Here is a 23,078-nt window from a genome sequence, read left to right as displayed (position 1 = left end):
TCAAAATCAACCAGAAGCCGAAGCTGAACAAAAACCCACCACCACTACCACCATTATCATCATGGTCATCATCATCATCAGAAGAACCCACCACCACCCCACCATCATCATCAACACCAGAACCCACCACCACCCCCACCTCAGAACCATCAACAGAATTCAAAACTAAATTCAAGCAACATGCACTTTGAACAATAATCAACAAATTCAGCAGCAACAAATTAAGAAATTCCACAAAGAAGAAGAAGAAGCGGCGGGCTGTGAGGGTCGTGGAGCAGCGGCAAGGATGCGGGTAGAAGTGCGCGCGGCGAGGACTGAACGACGAGGAGCAAGAGCAGCGGTGGCGATGGCGAGGAGCAGCGGCAGTGGCTCTTAGCTTTCTCCCTTCCGATCTCTCTCTTCTCCCTTAGCTTTCTCCTCTCTTGCTCCTTTGTTCCCCTTCCGATCATAGGCGGCGATGCAGCAGTACAGCGGTGCGGCGGTGCAGCCTCCCCTTCCCCCTTCTTCCCTCCCCTTCCCCCTAATTCTCCCTCCCCCTCGATTCTCTTTCTCCCACCCCACCCCCCAATTCTCTTTCTCTCTCCCGTGGCTTTCTTTTTTTTTATTTTATAAATTTTTAATTAAGATAATTTGGTAATAAAAAATAAAATTGATAAAAAAGACGATTTTAAAACAAACTGAAATTTTGGGACCATTTTATAGCGAAAAAAGTTGGAGACGAAATTGATTTTTGGCCTCTACGTTAGAGACCAAAATTATACTTAACCGTATTATATTACAATTTAATAATATATTATTATATATTATATTGTATTAAATTATAAACTTTTATTTTTTTAGTGACTTAATTCGAAGACCCAACTCACTTAAAAGAAGTAAGATACAATTGACTTAAAAGGTGATTTTTTTTGTTCACTTAAATATTTTGAAAACTCCTCCTTAAATTAGTTTTTTGTCCAATTAAAAAAAGGATGTTATACGAATAAATCTGTTTAATTCGTTAGGTTATTTTAATCTACACATATTTTGCCGTAAAAAAGCTTATTTACTATAGTTTAAGAAAGAACTTATTTACTATATTCATAGAGCATTTTTGTTAAACTAAATATATTATGCTTATAAAAAATGACATTAATTAAAAAGATGTCACAAAAGACAATATATACGGGACCAATTAGAATAAATTGAAAAAAGCAATATTTATTCTTATATTTTTCATTAAAAAAATTAAAAAAATTATAATGATAAAAAGTATAATTATAAAAATTTAATAGAAATAATTAAACAAAAAATAAAAAAATAAGTTGTATCTCTTGTTAGTATTTTTGTGTTTTTTTATTAGAAAAGATACAAAATACACAACTTTCGTATTTTTGGACACAATGTCTCTATCCATGTTTTTAATATTGACCTCACAGCAGGACTACGTTAAAACTAAATGAATTTTTTTTGGATTCAAATATAATACTTTAAACCTTAGGGATCAAAATAGAATCAGACCCAAACGTAGTGAGACCAATTTAGTATACTTTATCTTAAATGTTATATACAATATTTTGAAAACCGAATTAAATTAGTCAATTCAACCCGATTAATTAAAAACCGATCACCTAGTCAGTTCGTTTAAGACATAAAAACTATCTTAAAAAAATTGGTCTGAATACCGATTGAACTAATGAATAATCGATGAACCATCATAACTGGTTTTTTTTGTTTGAATTTCTAGTTTGGGTATATACTCAAACAATGTCGTTTCTTTGAAAAAAAATAAGAAAATATTAGTTGAATTGGATGATTTAGTGTAATATTTTTTGATGAGTTAATTTTATTGAATGTTAGTTTATTTTTACTGTATGTTAATGATAGAACATGAACAATTACAAAAGTATAACAGACACAAGACAAATTATTTATTTAATTTGTTGAATATTAATGTGAGTTTGACTTTAATTTAGCTTCTATTAGTAAGGCACAACAACATATTTTTTTCTTCTTTTAGTTTTTGATATATTTTTTCTATTAATAAATAATATAATATCTTTTGACGAAAGAAAAATCTTGAGATAGAAATTTTTGGTGATTTTTATTTTCTTAGTCCTGAGAAATGTGTGCCTCAAATCAAAAAAATTGTTGGCATAATGATTAAGATATAGTGTTGCCAAAATTAAATTAGGCCTCATACTAAGAGTAACTCCAATGAGTTAAAAATTGAGACCCCATTTTTGACAGGTACAGAAACTCACCGATAGAGAAATGAGAGAAAGAGTTCATGCAAAGCCTTTGAGGAGAATGAATCCCTCTGAATAGAGACTCATATTCTCCAATAATAACTTGTCACTTGGCAAGTTATTATAAAAATAAATAATTATATAAAATATTAATTAATTAAATAATTATATTAAATAATTAAATAATAATAATTAATTAAATAATTAAATTATAATTAATGTACTAATAATTATAATAATTAATTAGATTAAATAATTAAATTTGTATTTAATTAATAATTTATATTAATAATTTAAATAATTAAATTATAATTAATTTATTAATAATTATAATAATTAATTAGATTAAATAATTAGTTTTTTATTTAATTAATAATTTATATTAATTATTTAAATTTTTTTATATTAAGTAATTTTACAAATTAGAGTAATTTCGAATTATATATTGTGTATTTATTGTTATATATGAATTTTTTTAATATTAATATCTTTTAATAGTAAATTATTCTTAAATTTATAAATTTAAATAATATTATTAAAAAAATAATTACATTAATTTTAAGTATTTTAATTAATTAATTAAGTGGGACCACAACAGGGACTAAAGTTAGTTCCTCCTAATGAAGAAAAAAGAGATAGTTTGAGTTCCTATTTACCGTTTATGACGCAAAAGCTGGTATGGAGTTACTTTTTATGACAGGTGGACCATAAATAGAAATTGAGATGAATTCCTGTTGGAGATGGTCTAAGAGAGTTTACTATTAGAATAAAAGTTATATAATATTAGTTAAGCCGTAAATTTATAATATTAGTGAAGCCCTGTATACGTTCATTTTGTAAACATATATAAAAGAAATTGGCTTCTACTTTAGAACTAAACTAATACTAATTAGATGTTAATATTAACTAATGTGAATTATAATTATAAATTTGGAAGTCAAAGTTTGAGAATTGAAATTTGATGAATTAATTTAAATGTAACATCAAATTTTAGAATCTATATTAAAGATTAACTTATAACAAACTATTTGTTTTGTAATGGATCTTGTTTTTCAATTAGTTAGCTTCACTTGGCTATACCTCTAGTTAGTTTGTTAGCAAAACCTTAAAAGTAGATCTAAATTGTGCAATAATGTTTATTATATTTTTTATCGGTAACTATCGCTTCTAAATATTTTAACCGATTATATTTTAAATATTTTAATAACACTTTTTTAATTAATTTTCTATTTGACAAATAATCATAGCACCAAAATATAGAGGTAGACGAATAATACAAAACACTTGTATCAATTAATCTCAGCTTTCTTTGCATAAGCCAGGTATACATTTGTCGTTAAATTTATTTTACCATTAACACCTCTTAATTTAGGAAATATGATGTATGCTCTTTTTATTGAATTTAGGTGAGTAAATTATTGACATTAATTCTTCTCAACCATCGATACATGTCTGTAGGTATCTAGTTGTACTATACATTTTAGTTATATATTTTCATTGTGATTTAATTACTTCTAGGCGAGGAAGTGGTTTTATCGTATCTATTTTTTTGTCTTTTCTTGTTTAGGTCAATAGAGCGATAATAATGATGAGCCTCATCTTACACAATTGAATGTGGGATCAGCATCACAACCAACCCCATAAGTTTTATCACAACGATCACCACAATTAGATGGTATGATTTACTTCAGCTGCTAAATGTTTATATATTCACAAATAACTACACATCTAATTGAAGGTTGTCTCTTATTCATTGTAGGTGCGAATTCGTCTGACGCATCTGCTTTAGACGCAGAAGATAAGGAGCTACCTAATGTTGGACAATCAAGTGTGCACACTGAAACTAGGAGTAAAGGAAAGCTGGTAATAGATGTAGAGAAAGGCGATAAACCGTAAGTAGTTATACTATTATTTTGACTTTGCTATATCCACATACTTTTTACTTAAAAAAAAAAGGATATCACTAAGTGCATTATCTTTAATTTATTAGTTTATTACTAGATTTATTAAAATTGATCCAATATGTACCTACTTATTTTTTTTTTGTGCAATCACAAATGCTCATAAAGGTATGTTTACTGTTAGAGTATTATATATGTGTTATTTATGTTATAATATTTATTAATTTATTATATTTAATTTTATAAAATAAACAAAAAAATAAATATAAATATGTGATATTCTTTTTCTTTGCAAAACATTGATATTAATTTAAACTTAAGTTCACGATACAAAAATGCATTTCACTAAAGTCCAAAACATATGACAGATCACTATGGAGAAATCTATCGGTAAATAGTTTCAAAGAAATAAAGCATTACTTTTCTTATATTTTCTCTGATCCAGCATTATCACTTCTGTCCAATTAGTAACTCAATCCCTGCATTTAGTGTTATATTGGATGAATGGATGTGCATATTTTTTGTATTCTTTTTATCTTATTTTTGTCAAAATAGCAAACATAAATACGAATAACAGTAGCTTAATAAAAATGATATGTGACCAGCAGGTAATACATGCCTTATGAATAAACTAAATATTTGCTCACATTATTACTTTTTTTTATATGTTCTTAATTTCATTGATGCGGTTATTTTTTCTCAATTTAGTTGATGCACTCTTGGGAGATTTACATTCTTATAATCTATGTTATTTTCATGAATTATTTTAAAGTTGTGAGTAGTATAGCTAAGTCTAAAATTTGGTGTTGCTTTAATAATCTATGTTGTTGTGTGTTAAACTATTTTTGATAATCGTGTATTTTTTAATATAGGAAGAAATTTACTGATCATACGATAATTCGTGACATTATGAAAAATTTGTTAAGTAGGATGCCTTCTCCACTCCAAGATGATAGGATTATTATCCAAACATGAAGGACGAGTTGTTTAAAGGTTTTCTGGTAAGTAATTATAATGTTGCTTCAATGCGATTTTAACAGATAATTAGATTGAGTAGTTACTAAGTTTTTCAATCTTTAAATTAAAAAAAAATGAATTTGTATCAAATTATGATAAGGCTATGGTAAGAACTGTTTGGAATAGGACAATGCTTGACCGCTATCTTGATATTATGAAAAGAGCAAAGAAAAGAAGTTTTAAGGAGGCAAACTCAACTAGTATTGTTAACATTAAGGGTCATGGACCTAAAGCAATGAAAGTTGATTTTTGGAATGGCTTAGTTGATCACTGGTTAGATTCAAAGTGGAAAAATAAGTTTGTGGCTGATAAAAAAAATAGGACTACTATGCCTGCTCATAAACTACACACTGCAGGGTCTATCAGTTTTGGCGAACAAAAGAGAAGAAAGGTATAAAGAAAAATATTGCCTATCTCAAATGATTTATAATAGTATATTCTAATAAATATTGTTACAGGAAGCTAAGTTGAAGCATTGTGTATCTTTTCTTGAAGTATATGATATTGTTCCTAAGAAAAAAAGTGGAGAATATGTTTCTGAAGTATCCAAAAAAATTATTGTAAGTGTCTTTAATTTTGTAGTATATTTTACTTTCAGTTTTCTTAATAATATGTCCTTATTTTTCTACTGTAGGACTTATATGGAGATGCAATATCACAAAAATATGGAGAAGATTTATTAGATCAATCTGAAGTTGATCCTGACGTGTGGACAGAAGTTGTAGGAACCAACAAAAAAGGACAAGTTCATGGGTTAGGCCGCAGTCTAGATATTGGTGTTTGTGATCATAGAGATGTGCCATTACCAGAAGATACATGTATTTCTACAGTCAAACCGGTTTCACAAGCGGACATCACTGAAGCTATTAAAGAAGCATTGCTTGGTGCTATAAATGCAGTGTTGCCTAGTGTTGTAAATGAAGCTATACAAAGTAATCTACTTTCTCTCCTTTCTAAGATTCCAAGATTCTCCTAAGAAAGACCATTGGAGTGATTTTGCTGGCAATAATATTAATTAGGTAGCTTATGCTAATGCATTTTGTTAGGCTTAGCTTATTTAGATAGTTTATTCGTTTGATAGATAATTGATTGGACAATTTGTTTATTTTCAGGTTTTATAGAAGTTATTGTTACTTTTATTGGTAGTTTAACTAGTTGATAAATAATTATCATAGTTATCAAATCCAAACCGAACCAGACGATTTGACCGGAAAATCGATGAACCGAACCCTCAATCGGTCCGAGTTACACGTGTAACCTTTTCTACAATTAACCCGCGCGCCTCCACGTGCACCATTGTAGTATACGTGAGCCATCCACTAGGCTAGTGGTTCCTATATAAATGAGCATGCTAATAACTATATATATACTAAAATCAATACCTTTTGTTTACCACACATTTATCATCTTAAAAAAACTAATAATTATATCATATTAAAATAATAAAATTCAAATAATGTAAAATATTTTTTTTATTCTTCAATAATATTGTATTTATTTATTTTTATAATTTAATTTTGATACATTGACATTATAAAATATTTTACACAGTTGTCCTATTATTTATATGCATTATTTTAAATAACCATTCATACGATTAAAATATATAAGATAAATATTTTTACTACATAGCATTATTAATATACTTGTGAAGACATACATTTTAAATTTTAACTTTTAATTATAATTTATTTTTATAATTTTATATTTTTATTTAATTATGATCAGATAAACCGGGTGAATTAGTGACCCACCGGTTGAACCAATGACCCGGTGATCCAGTCGTATGACCAAATCAATTACCGGTTCGGGTCTGATAACTATGATAATTATTTGGATTGATTTTTATAGTTACTGATATTGTTAGATTTAGCTTGTTTTGGTATTTTATTTGTGAAGTGCCTATGTTGAAGATGTTGCATTAGACTTTTATTTTAATAAATATGTTGGGTTTGATTTTTTTAAATATGTATAATTTTGATGAACTAATTTTATTTGTATGCATTATAATCTTAGTTCAATCACTAAAATAAAAAAATAATATGATGTTTATTTTAGTATAACGACAAAATTAGAATCCTAACCGATATTCTAGAAAAATTAGCGACATACTCGCTGTTGATGATGGTGACAAATTAAAGACTATATTGCGACTGAAATATTTGTGAGATACCTATAGATTTGATACTAGTTTAAAAGGAATTTGCGATAGTGTTGCAACTAATTGACTACATATTATTTCTTAGCAAATTAGCGACTATTTCATAATTCTACTTTCTCATTTCGAATAGCTTTGGTTTAGCGACAACATTTCTACAAATTTGATTAAGGATTTTCAAAGATTAGCTATAGATTTGCTACAAAATGTGACAGATTTGCGATCATATTAGCGGACAACTTGCGACGAGTTAGGTTCGGAAAAATTCCTCGCTAATTAGCGTCAACTAAGTATTCTATTTCGTCTGTGAGGTTAGCTTGCATTCAGCGATGAGTCTGCTGCAGTAGAATTTGTCGCTAATTAGCGACTACCGTTTAGTCTATTTCTTATATGGAATTAGCTTTTACTTTAGTGATGAAATTGCAACTATCTATTCGGTAGCTAAAAAACTTTCCGATGAATTAGCGATTGCTGTGTTTGCCTCACTGATCTGCGAATTGTAATTAGCGAGGAAAGCATTAGTTGCTAGGCAGTAATTAAGCTGTCACAAATTATATTTTGCGTTAGATTAGCGATGATTTTGTGACTCTTTTTGTGGTAGCTAATTGGCCATATTATTGTAGTGCAAGTCCAACAAAAACAAGCCTCACCCATATGAGCGTGTAAACACATGCGCTACCCAATGATTTCTATAGCGCGCTCACTCACGAAGTAACCATTATGAAAAACGCTTCTTCTTCTTCCTCGATCAAAACCACAACCGTCAAGATTCAAACCAAGTTCGAAAACTTTGAAGAAACTGTCAAAATCGTCGCCAACACTCAAGGAAATCAATAAGAAAATTTCAAAATCTCCATAAAAAACACCGAAAGATTATTTAAGATACTGTTTCACTAATCTTCGAGATTTTTCACTTTTCTATATCTCATTTCGAACGCGAAACACTATATCGCCGTATTTCTGTTTATTAAGTAGATTCATTATGTGTTCTTTGTTGAAAATAGATATTACTGTTCTTGTCAAACTATTCAATAGGTGATAACTATTTTACATTCTATTTAACGTATATTTTAAAGTGTTTTTATGCATGTTTGCATGTTTGAAATTGAGTTTGTATAAATTGAAACTTTTGCGAAATTTCAAGTAAATTTGACTATAACTGGTGCTGTTGTTCTTGAATTTGTACTTGTGGTTCTGGTGTCATTTTATACAGGTTTGGTTGACTTGAATATTATTTTGAACTCATATAATATCATGTAATCCAAAAAATAATTGAGGTGTATGTAATTGGTATTGAGTGTATATAGCTGGTATTTGGGTGCATGTGACTGATATTTGGGTGTATTTCAATCGAATTGGAGTGTAACTAGTGCTGTTATTCTATACCTAGTGTAACTAGAAACAGAGTATTGTCTTGTGCTTTTGGTGTCATTTTATGTAGGTTTAGTTGACTTGAATATAATTTTGAACTCATATAATGTCATGTAATCCAAAAACTAATAAAGGTATATATGACTGGTATTTCGGTGTATGTGACTGATATTTGGGTGTATATCAATCGAATTCGAGTGTAACTGTTGATGTTTTTTATCTATTAACAATATTTTAATTTATTCCTTGTAGTAAAAATGGCAAGTAAGAACCCTGATGAAAAAAAATACAAAGTAAGCAGACATATATCATAAACCAACTCAATTTTTCTTTGTATAAATATAGCTTATTTAAATTATTCTCGTTTCATTTCTTTACAGCAAACCAAAGATTTGAGATGCTCAACAAGACTATTGAATGAAAAGTTTCAACACATGAGCGAAGAAAAGAAAGTCATCGTCCGAGAATTAGGATTTGATGGTTTGATACACATCCCACCGATGAATCTGCCACATAAACTCTTGAAGCAGTTGGCATATAGCTTCAATGTGGAAAGAAACAAATTGGACACCCGGTACGGTAAATTGACCATCAACCTTGAAAATAAAGGAGCTACAATTGCCTTGAATGCATCTGGTAACTGATTGCACAAAACCTTTATACTTGCATTCTTTGTAATCTATTCTTTGTAATCTATTATTCTGAACTTATATTATCTCATGTAATTAAAAAATAAATTGAGGTGTATATGACTGGCATTTCGGTGTATTTTAAGTGAATTGGAGTATAATCGGAGATCTTGTTTTGTTGCTTCTGTAGGGGGTCCTGTTTCCAGAAAAAGTTAATTTTAAAGAGTTATCTGAGGAGAAAAAAGAAGTTTTTAGAAGGTTCCAGGGCAAAACATTGAAGAATCTGACGGATGAGATGATGGATATTAGTGTTGACATTGATGAAGATTGCCTTATATTTAAGAGGTTTTTCATCCTCTATATTCAAATGGCATTCTTGTTGCCGACAATGATAAACAAAGTTTCTCCGGTCCACATGCCTCCAATTCTTCGTCTAGACAATATAAGGGAGTGGAACTAGGGTGGCCATGTCCTCGAATTCATCATTAAGGGCATAAGCGAGCACTGCTTGATAAAGAAAAAATCGATTGATGGCTGTCTCTATGCCTTGATGATTGTATACTTTCATGAAACAAAACACAAAAACAAGAATACAGATGCAATCCTTAGGCTGCCTTGGGCTAATAGACTGTTGAAAATAATTAAATGTCTATTTGTTTTACAATGTGCTTTTTTTTGGTCCAATGTGCCTAGGTTCATACTCACAGTTACACTTTGCTTTTTTCTACAAACATGTGTATATAAAATTTAGACATGCTTCGATTTATTTTCTCTATTTGATCTGTTCTGTTTTAATCTCTTTTATCTTTTCCACTTCTATCGAAATTTGAATGCTTATATAATGAGAATATGTTCTTATTTAACTCATAAGTATTGTATGCTACCTCATTTTCTTAACTCATACTTTTTTTATTCTCATTATCATTTTTTGCCAAGATTTCATTTTTAAATAACGTAACACATGGAACAATGTCACCTAACTATGCACACTAGTAACATTTACTGACGAGTTTAGTATCACTTTATACCACTCCATATGTCAAAGATATACCTTATTTGGTTTATAGAAATGGTTGCATTCATTTACTAGTTATTATTTTAGTTTTCAAACAAGTACACCAAGTCTGGTCGTCAATGCTATTTTGTGTTTTTTGTGCTTTTGCACGCGAAGAGTTTGATGATATGAATTTTTGTGTTTGTATTATTATAATTTCTTGTTCATTTGTTGTTTTAAATTTCTATTAATTGGTATGCTATTTGCAGACATGACGACGGTGTTTCAGATCAGGCTGCTGTTGTGGTCACTGGTCATAGTCGTGGTCGGGGTAGAGGAAGGGTTTCTTCCGGTACCCCCTAGACTTCTGGATCCCCTCCCTCTACTCCGACAATCCCGGTGACATCACAGGTTGTGGGTTTAGCGGACCAACAATTCATCATGGTCCCTAACCCCAACTACATGCCTCCGTCTACTGCAACGATGCCGCCTCCTACCATTTAGCAACTCGCTACCATGGCGGCGCCGTCTCCAGCGATGGAAGCCACGGCCCCAGAGTCCTCTCATGGAAGTAAGGCAGCTGATTCCCCTCCACCACCTCCCATTGTATGGTTGACAATTTGGCCTGATGGTGGCACGGGGTAAGTATCACTTTGAGTCTTATATATTTCCTAATTATTGTTATTGCTGAAAGTGCCTGAAAATTGATTCTAGTTTAGTAAATTTAAGTTTATTTGGTTGCCTAGTTAGTGTTTCCTATTTATTGGTTATGGTTATTGCTAAAAGTTCCTGAAAATTAATTCATGTTTAGTGGATTTATATTTATTTGGTTACCTGGTTATTGTTTCTTATTTACTGATTATGGTTATTACTGAAAGTTCCTAAAATTTTATTCTTATTTAGTGGATTTATATTTATTTGATTGCTTGGTTATTGTTTCCTGTTTATTGATTATGGTTATTGCTGAAAGTTCCTGAAAATTGATTCCTATTTAGTGGATTTAGGTTTATTTGGAAACCTAGTTATTGTTTCCTATTTACTGATTAGGGTTATTGATGAAAGTTCTTGAAAATTGATTCCTGTTTAGTGGATTTAGGTTTATTTGGTTCCCTGATTATGGAATTATCATATTGTTTTGTTTATGGGTTGTTGTTAGGTTTTTGCTGAACAACAATGCGTGTACTTAGGAGATGACCAATGTCATCAAGCTGATGTACGACCATCCATGTTCCAGCTACAACAAGATCCCTGTTGAGACCAGGGAGCAATGGTTTCAGAAATGGACGGTAATTACTTTTTTTTTTAGTTTCAAACCTTTTCAGTTAGTTTATATCTTCTATCTTGCTTAAATAATTTTAAAGTTTCTTTATTACGGCTGTACTTAATATGGTACGTTGAGCACAATCCGACCACCAGGAAGATATTCAACCATAAAATGGGTCGGTGGCTCCAGCAGATGTTGGATGATGTTCGTCAGGGGTGGGAACACCTAATGACCTGGCTTCGACTGGATGTAAAGAAAGCTCTGTTAGTTCATTGGGAGACCGATGAGAGGTTCAGGCATTGGTGTCTCACCAACAGAACTAACAGAGCTAAGGTCAAACTGCTATGTAGTGACTTTAATTTTGTTAATAACTTAGATATATTCTTTTGCAGATCATTACTAGGCATCCTAATCATACTATTTCAATGCAACATGTGTAGTCGAAGTCATTGGATCACGAGGTGAAATTGATGGAGTCGTTTAAGTACACCCACATGCTGAAAGAGAACAAAGAGAGATTTGCTGATTAGCGGTCACAAGACCATTAGGTGAGTAAACATATATCTGATTATTTTCTGCTATAAAATTATTAGAGATTAAATATATATATGTCGTACTAATCACAATAAATTGTGTTGATTACACAGGAGTTCTACACACAGAAACTAGAAGCTACGACTCAGTAGTCTCAGCAAAGTGGGGAGAATGCCGCCAATGGCTCTGCAGTTTCAGTCATCGATCTCGATATGCGAGACCACCTCAGCGTCGTACAAGAACCGAGTATACGGGATGGGGTCGTTCTTTGCCAGTTACATCTGCACCTCAACGTTGAGGCCGTCGTCAGACTCTGCCACCAGTCGAGCCGTTGAATCCGAGGAGGGTGTGGATTTGAGACTGCATGTGCAGGAGCTCCAACGAAGCCTTGACCAGCAAGCTCAAGAGCTGAACGATTATCAATAGAGGTATTAGGAGATCCTTACCCGCGTGACGTCTACGGATGAGCTTAGGCTGGAGTGGAGGGAGTTGCTGGAGCGACTTCAGCGTACAGAGACTTAGATGGAGGTGTATCAGGCCCAGATGCACGCTGCTGGCATTGACCTTACTGGTGGCAGCACCAGTCCTGCTGGTGGCAGCGGTCCGCACACGGACATCACCGCCTTCTGTGCCATCAACTCAGGACCACGGGACCGACAACAATGATGACGACGAGGACTATCTAGATCTGTAGTTATTTCTATTTTGTTTTATTATTTTATTGTATTTATTTGATGTACTTGACTTTTAATTTATTTGAACATTGTATTATTTGTTTTAAATAATAAATTTTCATTATTTATGAATTGAACATTAATTATATGAAAAGTAAATTTAAATTTAAAATTAAAATTGACTATTTATTTCAAATTTTGTTAAAAAAATTGACATTACCGTCGGATTTATCGTAGGAATAATCTGACGATAATAGTGTATGAAACATTTTTTTACACCAATAATACCATCAAAAAAATCCACCGGTAACCAATTGGTTTTCGGAGCTGGTAATCCGTTGTAGAATCCGATGGTAATTACCATCGGATAAAAAGTTTTGACGATAACCATTTATCGACGAGATTTATATGGTCTGATTATTTCTGACGATAAATTCAATGGTAATTAACTTATCGTCAGATTATTTTTATTTTTTCAATGATACTCAACATTTTTCTTGTAGTGGGTGATGATGTCAGTGCCCCACCAGAAGCGCCACCGCACCGCCGCTAGTACTGGCAGCGCCGCTATATTTGGTTGTTGTATACTGCTATCTGATATCACAAATGCTCTAGCAGCTTTAGCTTCTCCATCAGCTTCGACCTAATGGCATCGGTGTCTTTCACGCGTGCAAGAAGCTCGTTGTACCTCTGCCTAGACTGCTGAGTTTGTTGGTGAAGCTCCCCTGTGAGCTTCTGCACCTCCTTCCTTAAATCGACAACTTCCTCAAGATCGGCAAGGCTGGTGGCAGAAGCAGAGGCAAATGAAGCCGCTAATGTGGAGGTGTGGAGGTCACTGAAGAAGAACAACCCCAACCCATAGACGTGATTCTTGTAGGGCTCAGAGACGGTCTCGCACCAAACTCTATCAGGATCAACAACTGAGGCATTGGAGCCGGGGTCGTCCCTACTAAGATAAGATTGTTGGGTCGCGACTTTCAATCTCTGCGTGTAGTCCTCATGTGCAACTCATGTTGTGATTAGGATGACAGTTCCAAATACATTTCAAATTTAGAATTAATTGAAACTCGCATAACGAGCCGCAGACCGCTCATCAGCAAATCTCTCTTTGTTGGCCTTCAATGTATGGGAATACTTGAAGTTCTCCACCAATGTTGCCTCACGCTCTAACGACCTAGACTACACATATTGAAACCAACTAATAAAATAAGTCAAGTAATAATTAACAAATATTAGCAAACTATATACCAGTCTGCTCTTCTTTTTCATGAACGTCGTTAACCCACCAGTGTACTTCGACGACCTCGGCGAAGCTTTGTTAGTTTTGTTCACCAGATGGAAACGCTTGAACCCCCTCATTAGTACTAAAATGGGCGTCTGGTTCCTTTTTAAGATTTGGACGGAGCTAAATCGTGATGTGGTCGCCTAGCTATCTGGTGGTCATAGATCTTCCTGATTAAGATATCATGTTTCCTATCCAATATAAAGTTCTCTTGAACAAAGTAATTCAACAACATTAATTAGTCAAAATAAAATAATGTTAAAATATAATTACTTTAACAACATTGGGTTCTTACCGCCCACTTTTGAAACCATCGCTCTCTAGTCTCAGCAGGGATCTTTGTGTAGCTCAGCCCTGGACGGTCGTACATGGACTTAATCACATTGGAGATCTCCTATGTACATACATTGTTATTTGGTGTAAACCTATGAATAAAAAACTTAAGATTCACAAACACATAAAAATACATAAAACTTAACAAATTCAAAATAGACTACGAATAAAAGACATTCAAATGGTACTCACGCTTGCATGTCATCAGACCAAATCCTCATATGTATGGTGGGCAGTGGTGGAGGGGCATCTGGTTGGGACGCATTAGAAGAATCACCCACTGCAATCTCTGTGTTGGAGTTGTAGGGGACGGATGGGCCGTAGCAGACAGAGGCACGTAATTGGGGTTCGGGACCATGATGAACTGCTGATATGGTGGACCCGCCTGTGACGTCACAGGGGTCGATGGAGTACTCGGGGTAGAGGGCGATGACTAAGAAGTCCCTGGAGTACCGGTCAAAACCCTCCTTCTACCACGACCATGAGACCGACTCGTGACACCTCTGCTACCTCTCATCATGTCTGCAAAGAGAATACCAATTAACATTAATCAGCATATATACAACCCAAATTTTTCAACATTTATATTATTTCATAAAAAATTTGACATAACCTCCCTTAAATTGGACATATATCCACCTTTATAGTTCTCACAAATCCAACCAACCTCAATCCACAACATTAGTCATGCAAAACTCAATTAAATTCACAATATTTTTAGCAAAATATATTAACTTGTTTATACTATTGTATATATTTATAAAGGCATCATATATATCAATGTTTAAATATCAAAGAATGTCATTATATGTAACGTTAATTATTATATATTTATTTGAAAATATAGGAAATTAAGTTAAACATCACCAAGATTTAAAAAATAAGTGTTAATTGTTGCTTTAAAATAAATGATTTCTTCAATAACTATACATATGAATTAGAATAATCCTACAAATAATGCACTTACATTGACATAGTAAATCAGTACAACCTAATACTTTAAATCTAACATATCTTAACAACATAAATCCTCTAGCTAAAACTAAAAACTAAATCTAACTCGAGGATAATACTAATTATCAACCAGAACATAAATTAGACATAAAGGCATATAATCGATTACTTGGCGTACAAAAGCATCAAACAACAAGAATAAAACAACCAAGTATTTCTTCAACATCAATTCACACAAATCAGCATCAATGACACAATAATTAGCAGCACATAATAGAAATTCAGCAGAAAATCAATCAATCTAGTCCAAACAAATTCAAATTCAAGAAACATAACAACATGTTGAACCATATATAAACTACCAACAATTCTAATAAAAAAATTCTAATCCTAATCTAAATCATCTAATCAACAGAAAATAATGATAACCAATTTCACTTACTCACTAAAAATTAACATATAACTAAATCCTAAATTAACTTAAAAGGAGAAAAAGAGTGATCATGGAACCTGAGATTCGAACAGAAGAAGAAGAACTTAGAAGAGGGAGATGAAGTGGCAGCGACAGCTACTACTGGTGGAGTACCGCGGCGATGCTAGATGGCGAGACAAATAGAGAGGGAGAGAAGGAGTGCGGCTGACACTGGGATGCGATAGGGACACTACTACATTTTGAAGATTTGGTAACATTTATTGCTTAATATTTGTTAAAGTGTTAGTAATTATTATAAAATTATATTATAAAGTAACATTTTATTAGAAATGTTAGTAAATATATAAAAAAATTTTAAAATCTTAAAAAATGTTACCTATTCCTATAACACTTTGGACGGAGACCTAGCCTAACGAAACAGAAGAAAGATCGGGAACCAGTCATAGCTCTCAATCTCACTCCGAATCTCGTTCTCCTTCGCACTCTCGCTCTCAATCTCACTGGCGCTCTCAGTCTCACTCCGAATCTCGTTCTCCTTCGCACTCTCGCTCTCAACCTCACATGTGCTCCTCCGCTCTTTGAATCTCTCTCTTGTTTCAACAAATTCTAGGGTTGGATTTGTTATTCTCTGTTTTGAGGTGAGTCTAATAGATGAGAAGAAAAATCTCTTTTCGGATTCTTTCTTCTCTTACTGATTTTGATCCAGATTTGAATCATGCATATGTAATTTCTCACCAATTAAGTTGTTTATTTGAATTTAGGTATAAATGAGTTTAATTGCTCCTTCAATTCAAATTATGTTTATACTTGGCAATTTATACTTACTAAACTTTTGTGCGGCGTTTTAGAAACAATTGAAGGGGGTCGATATTTTCCTCTCACAGCTGTTCAGAGTTTTGATGCTGCTGTAAGTCTCACTTTGTATTATCTATCTATTTTTCACCTGATGCTAGCACCACATTTTTGTCTATGAGAAGCTTTCAATGTTCTTTGTTATTTTGTGCTACTTATTGATAAAGCAAGAAACATCAGAAGAATGTTTTTGATAACTGATAAGTGCGTCTTTGGGAATGAGGGATAAGCTATTTCTCTGTACATTGATTGTCAGTTCATATTGCAGTTAGTTTTTCATTGCCTTTGATAATACTGGTTTATATCCAATATTGCTATGTTTTGCTCTATACATTTCGATTTGGTGCAGCATAGGTTGGTTAGATGTAGCTGCCCAATACATGTTTGATTTAATGTCTGAATCATAACATACATGTATTGTTTTCATTGAGACTTATGAGGATATTATGAAGTGTTAGCATATTTTGTCTTTTCGATTGCTTTTATGTATTTTATGAAGTGTTAGTATTATATATGTTTTGGCATTTGAATTATCCTATGATTGAAGATGTTAAAGCAGGGCTAGAACTGCTTGAACTAAGATATTGAGGTGTGCTTTGATCACTAATATCTCTTGTCATTCCTTCTTTTTTTTCTTCTCTGCATAAAAATATTAGATTCAGAGTTGAATTGTAAAGCAATTTCTTAAAAATAGGATACTAGGAGAATGCAGAAGAACATTCATTCATGATAATTGAATAATTAGGCATTAGTTATTTGATTAGTCTATAGAAATTAAGTGAAGTTTAATTGCTTATAGTGATTGCTTATAGTCTTTATTTGCTTATAGTGATTGCTTATAGTCTTTATTCACTTGCTTTTTTTCTTTAATTGCTTAAAGGGATTCAAGAGTGTTTCTCAAAGCTTTCACATCGACAGCGAGGAGCTCTTCAAACGCTGGCTAACTAATAGAAAGGCAAGATTGCTATATATCATCACATTTTGATCATGTTTCTTGTGTTGCTTCTGTTCTGTTTTGTCTCACAGCAGAGCAGAAAATTTTCATGATGGCAGTTTTGTTTGACATACACATCTTTCAACATGAATTCCTGAACTCTATATCTTTTACTTGAGTACACATGATCACACATACTACTTCATTGGTAAATCATATATATAACAAAGTCAATCCAAACTAGTATCTTCCACTTAATTCCACGGTGCATGCTTTTTTTTGTTCCATATTTTATTTTATTTTGTATTTAAAGTGGTTCATTCAGATTTCAGAATCTAATGTATATTTTAATTACTGAATAGGATCATTCAAATATCTCTGACCTAATATTCATGAACAATATTATATTCTCTCCCACTACAGAAAAAGTTTATTATATTTAAATGCATTAATATAATTAACCAATCGAAAGGAACCAAAATAGAAGAAAGGTCAAAATGGCGCAGCTTATTCGGGGGACCATTGAGCCAAATATGTAGTGAATTGAATTAATTATATTGTTATATAAATATAATGTTTAAATGACCCTTGTCAATCTCCAAAGGATACATAGCTTAAACCAAGTGGAACAAAATAACTACGAAAACTTAAAATGTCTAATCACTTTTACTTTATGCTTAAATCATATCTTATAATTACTTACTTTCTATATATACATTTCATTAAATAAATTTAAGAGGTTAACATATATATTATAAATATAAGTTAAACATGCCGAAATTAAATTTCATGGTATGCAAATACACAATATTATGGCTTGTAATTAGTTTTGTTAGCGATGATATCAATGCCATGTAGTGATACTTTTGAGTGTGGAGTTTGTAATTGGATATTGCTTATACCTTACACTTTGCTGCATTTATATTTTCTATTATTTAACACCTTTGTTTTTCATATCAGGTTTACAATTTATATCAATGACTTATGAAAAATTTGAAACCCTTCTGTTTAAGAGTTACCTTAGTGAGAGTTTAGTCATTAGTCAGTATTCAGTTCAAATTAAAAGTTTTCATTTCCTTGCCCTTTTTTATTTTTGAAATAAAATGTCTACTTTTTATCAAATCCCCTTTTGGAAGGTAACTTATTCTCATTATTAATACCTATCAACAAGGAAATCCACCAACTCTTATGGTCTCACATGCAGATTGATTGCTGGCTTGAATGAACCTCAATATAGCCGTTCTATGTTAATGTAAAGCATATGAGATTTTTCAATTTAGTTTAGATTTAAGTTATTTTTCTTGTTGTTTAGTTTTTAGTCGTGCTGTGTTTTCTATGATTTACTGGTTTGATTTCTTGTTCTTGCTTTTCTTATTTAATTGTTCAATCATGGCTGTGTTTGCTGTTAATTGTTCAATTTTGGCTGCCTTAGTTAGTTGGTGTTTGGAGAATAATTTTCTTTCACTTAATTTATGTTGTTGGTTTATAATGGCTGCCTTGGTTGATTATTTGTTGTTCAGTTCTTGGTCTTGCTGTGATTTTTTTAATTTTTTTAGTTCTTGTTCTTGCTCTTTTGCTGTTATTATAGGTCTTTGTTCTTGATTTTAGTTCTTATTTTTGCTGTGATTTAGTTCTTGTTCTTCTGGTATTTTCTTATTTAATTGTTTAATTATGGCTGTGTTTGCTTTTAATTGTCCATTTATGGCTGCCTTCGTTAGTTGGTGTATGGATAATAATTTGTGTTCACTAAATTTATGCAGATTTATCTTACGCACTTTCTATAATTGTTATAGTGTTATGGGAAACAAGAAAGAGAAAACTTTAAGGTCAAGCATCTCAATGAGAGATATTATCTATGAACAAGAAGAGCAAATTGGATTAGGTCCTCGTCAATCCCGATTAATATCAACGGTGAAGAAAAGTAGAGGATTGAAAGGTGGTTCTATGGTTAATATCATTGGTGAGCTAGAGGATACTGCATCAAGCCCTTCTCAAACACCTTTAGTACCATATGCTAATGATGATAGTAAGTGTGCCTTTATTTCATGTGATTTGAAAGAAATAAAATAATACTATTTTTAATTTCCTGCTTGTGTGTGTATTTTATTCTTGAATTTGATAATACTTTAATACTATTGCCCAATTCTTTTTTTAAAAAAGAAAAAAAACACAAACAAAAAAGTTAGGAAATTGAGATAAATTTTTGAATTTTGTCACAGTTAATCTATTTCCTTTTAAATGACTTTTGCTTTTAATACTTGATAACAGGACCAATTTTAGCATCACCCCAAACTAATGATGATGATAGTAAGTAATTATGTTTTATGTTTAGTTTAATACTTATAATCAATGTATATTATTTTTTACATTATTATCTTTTATTTCTTTATTTCCATAACAGGACCAGCAACCAAAAGAAAAAGGGGTCCGACAAAGTGCCTTAAAACTCATGGTTTAAGCTATGAGGATCGGCTGCCAATAAGATTAAATAAGTATGGTCAACCAATTGGTTGCAATCGAGCCAAGTTAAGCAGTCATTTAGGAACTTTGGTTAGAAATGCACATCTTGCTCCATTGACATACACAAGTTGGCATGGACTTAAAGATAATTGGGAAGATTTGTGGGAAGCTACCATTGTATTACACTTTTACCTCTTTTAACTTAGGTGTTTTTTTTTCTTTATTGATCTTAAAAACTAAGTATTACTACATCATGGTGCAGGGAAAGTTTGACATTGGAGAAAGAGCTAAAGGGTGGGTTTTCAAAACCTTAGATTCATCTTGGAGGACATATAAAAGTCGGTTAAAAAATCAATATTTTAAAAAAAACATGCCACTAGTTTACAATATAAAGAATTGTCCTCGTACTGTTCCACTTGAACATTGGAAGATTCTTGTTCAATTTTGGAGCCTAGATATGATTAAGGTATATTAATTCTTAGCATGTAATTTTCATGACATTATAATTAGTTATACTATCTAATTTTGCTTGTTTGTGTATTTTTAGGCTTAATTATTCAATTATATTTTTATGATTTTAAAGGAACAAAGCAAGAAGAATAAAACTAGTAGAGTAAAGAATACAAGTCAGCATACAACAGGATAAAAAATATTTGCTGAAATACGTGAAGAGGAGGTAGAATTAATCTGTTCACACTTGTCTTATTTGTATTTATTTTTTTAGTTGATTGTGCTTTTTCTTAATAGGCAATGAAAAATCCTGATAGAAGAGAACCATCTCGGGTAAACATGTTCTTTTTAACACACAAGTCAAGAGATGGAAAACCAATGAGTGAGGGAACAAGCAAAATTTTTGTAAGATATGTATTTCTTTTAATATATATTTTTTGTGATATAGATTTTTTTTGTCATAGATTAATGTAGTTTGAATTTTGGATTGTAGTCTGAGCTTGAGGATGCCATAGTTTCACATCCTGAAAAATTAGAAAGCACAAATCAAGATGATATACTTTCCCAAGTATTAGGAAAAGATCAACCCGGTCGTGTCCGTACTTATGGTAGAGGTGTTGTAGCTTCAGATTTGTGGGGATCTAGATCTCAAGTTGAGACGGAGAGGTTAATTAAAGAAGTTAAAGAGAATGCTCAAACAGAAATTCAGAATATACAACAAAAGATGCAAGAGGAGATGGAAATAAAACTTCAAGAAAGAGTGGAGGACATGAAGTCACAGATGTTGTGTGGATTTAATGTATTTTTGAATCAACTACAGAAAAATCTCCCAGGAGTAGAAATTCCAAATCTCTTTTTTCTGTCAACTACTTTAAATACGAAGGAAGTAGAAGCTACTGCAACAGCAAATCATGAAGTTTTTACTGCTGAAAAAGAGGTATTTATATCATTCTTTGCATTTTTTCTTAATAATAATTTATAAAATTTACTTTTCATAGTGTTAAATGTATTCAATCATTTAATCTACAATGAACCAATTTTAGCGTGTATAGACTAATCTACAAATTAATATATCTCTTGTTTTTAATTTCTTTATTTTTTATCTTCACTTTACAAACACATGCAATTTGAATCAATATTATTATTTTCTATTTTATTTAATAACCAATAATTATAACGATAAAATTTCTTAACAAATTAATATGTGAATTGAATATTAAAAAAATAAAGCCATAAAACAAACAGAGTCTGCATGCACTTTTGAGTGCCCCTTTATTTTTTCTTTCCCTTTCTTATTATGGGTGGTTTAGTAATATTATGGATGGTCTAATAATATTTTATTTTTCTTATATTTTAGGTTCCAAGTAAATCATCTACTATAACAGAAGATGTTTTTAAATCTCATACTAAGTCATTATCTCAAACAAGGGAGAAGAATGTGATTCTTTCACCTAAAAAGAAACAGGTATATTTATACCTAAAATCGAAGAATTTAAAATAGCATTTATAATTCATGCTTTATAATAATCATATTGAGATTTATTGTAGAAATATTGGTATTGGTGCCTTAAAATAGTTATTTTTTTGCAGGCTTTTTGTTCTTCTCTTACTCAAGAAGTTCTTGACTTGAAATTGGAGAAAATGAAGCATGACCAGCATAAGAAAAGATCAAAAAAGAAGAAAGTGGTGTGCTTGTAATATTGAGATGAATTTGTGATTTTTGTGAATTTAATGAAAGAGATAAACTTGTACAATGATTATTGATTAAAGAGGCTATAAAAATTTCATTTTGTGAATTTGTATATTTAATGAAATATTTCATGTTGTAGTAATTAATTTTAGTATATTTATATTGTGTATAATATAAAATAAAAAAGAGTATAAGAACTAAAAAAATATTACTAAAGATCTATTGTAACATTTTATAAGTGTTAAAAGAAATATTTATGGTAATATTTTTTTAAGTGTTACAAAAAATATCTATGGTAACATTTTTTTAAATGTTATAAAAAAATATTTATGGTAACATTTTTTAAGTATTACAAAAAATATCTACAATAATATTTTCCTAAGTGTTACAAAAAATATCTACGGTAACATTTTTCTAAATGTTACAAAAAATATTTATGGTAACATTTTTTTAAGTGTTACAAAAAATATCTATTGTAACATTTCTCTAAGTGTTATCAAGAAATGTCTATTGTAACATTTTTCAAAATATTACTATAGAATATCTTTTGTAACATTTTTACTAAATGTTATTAAATCTTTAAAAAAATGTTAGTAAAACTCTTTAGTAACATAGGGTATATTTAACATTTGTTAAAATATTACTAATATACATAGGTAACATTTTAATATGATTTAGTAACATTTTTTAAATGTTAGTAAAAGTCAAGTATGTAGTAGTGGGAGAGAATGAAAGAAGGGATTGATTTCGCTGAGAGTGAGAGGAGGCGGTGAAAGGAGGTTGTAGGGCTGACGGAACGACCGGGAGAGGAGATGGTTAGAAAGATTGGGAGAAGAGAAGTTAGAAAGAGAGAGAGAGAGAGAGAGAGAGAGGGAGAGAGAGAAAGAGAATTCGAAATAAAGAGTGAGAGAGTTCGCACT

At 31.5% G+C, this 23,078-nt stretch overlaps 1 protein-coding gene across 4 annotated transcripts; it reads left to right on the top strand.

Annotated features, from left to right (window-relative positions):
- Positions 1-16,135: 16,135 nt before the first annotated feature.
- On the top strand, positions 16,136-22,264 carry LOC112710530 (uncharacterized). 4 transcript variants are annotated; one of them, XM_025762781.3, is made up of 11 exons: positions 16,136-16,410; positions 16,621-16,679; positions 17,505-17,579; positions 19,352-19,584; positions 19,827-19,865; positions 19,960-20,195; positions 20,281-20,484; positions 20,766-20,873; positions 20,962-21,405; positions 21,826-21,933; positions 22,059-22,264. In XM_025762781.3, the coding sequence occupies exons 4-11, from the start codon at positions 19,356-19,358 to the stop codon at positions 22,164-22,166; spliced, it is 1,476 nt and encodes a 491-aa protein (XP_025618566.1). In that variant the 5' UTR covers positions 16,136-16,410; positions 16,621-16,679; positions 17,505-17,579; positions 19,352-19,355; the 3' UTR covers positions 22,167-22,264. The 4 variants fall into 4 exon arrangements, with proteins under 4 accessions (XP_025618566.1, XP_025618567.1, XP_025618565.1 ...); XM_025762782.3 differs by having other exon boundaries at positions 16,147-16,410; positions 19,319-19,584; XM_025762780.3 differs by lacking the exons at positions 16,136-16,410; positions 16,621-16,679; positions 17,505-17,579 and adding an exon at positions 18,672-18,810.
- The last annotated feature ends 814 nt before the right edge of the window (positions 22,265-23,078 follow it).

Source organism: Arachis hypogaea, chromosome 9 (assembly GCF_003086295.3).
Source record: "Arachis hypogaea cultivar Tifrunner chromosome 9, arahy.Tifrunner.gnm2.J5K5, whole genome shotgun sequence".
Taxonomy (NCBI): domain Eukaryota; kingdom Viridiplantae; phylum Streptophyta; class Magnoliopsida; order Fabales; family Fabaceae; genus Arachis; species Arachis hypogaea.
The sequence above is the reverse complement of the archived record's forward strand: the minus strand, read 5'-3'. Positions and strand labels throughout refer to the sequence as shown.

Coding starts and splice junctions, on each gene's coding strand:
- LOC112710530 (XM_025762780.3), top strand. Junction 19,585..19,826: donor ACCATATGCTAATGATGATA/GTAAGTGTGCCT, acceptor ACTTGATAACAG/GACCAATTTTAGCATCACCC. Junction 21,934..22,058: donor TTTCACCTAAAAAGAAACAG/GTATATTTATAC, acceptor ATTTTTTTGCAG/GCTTTTTGTTCTTCTCTTAC.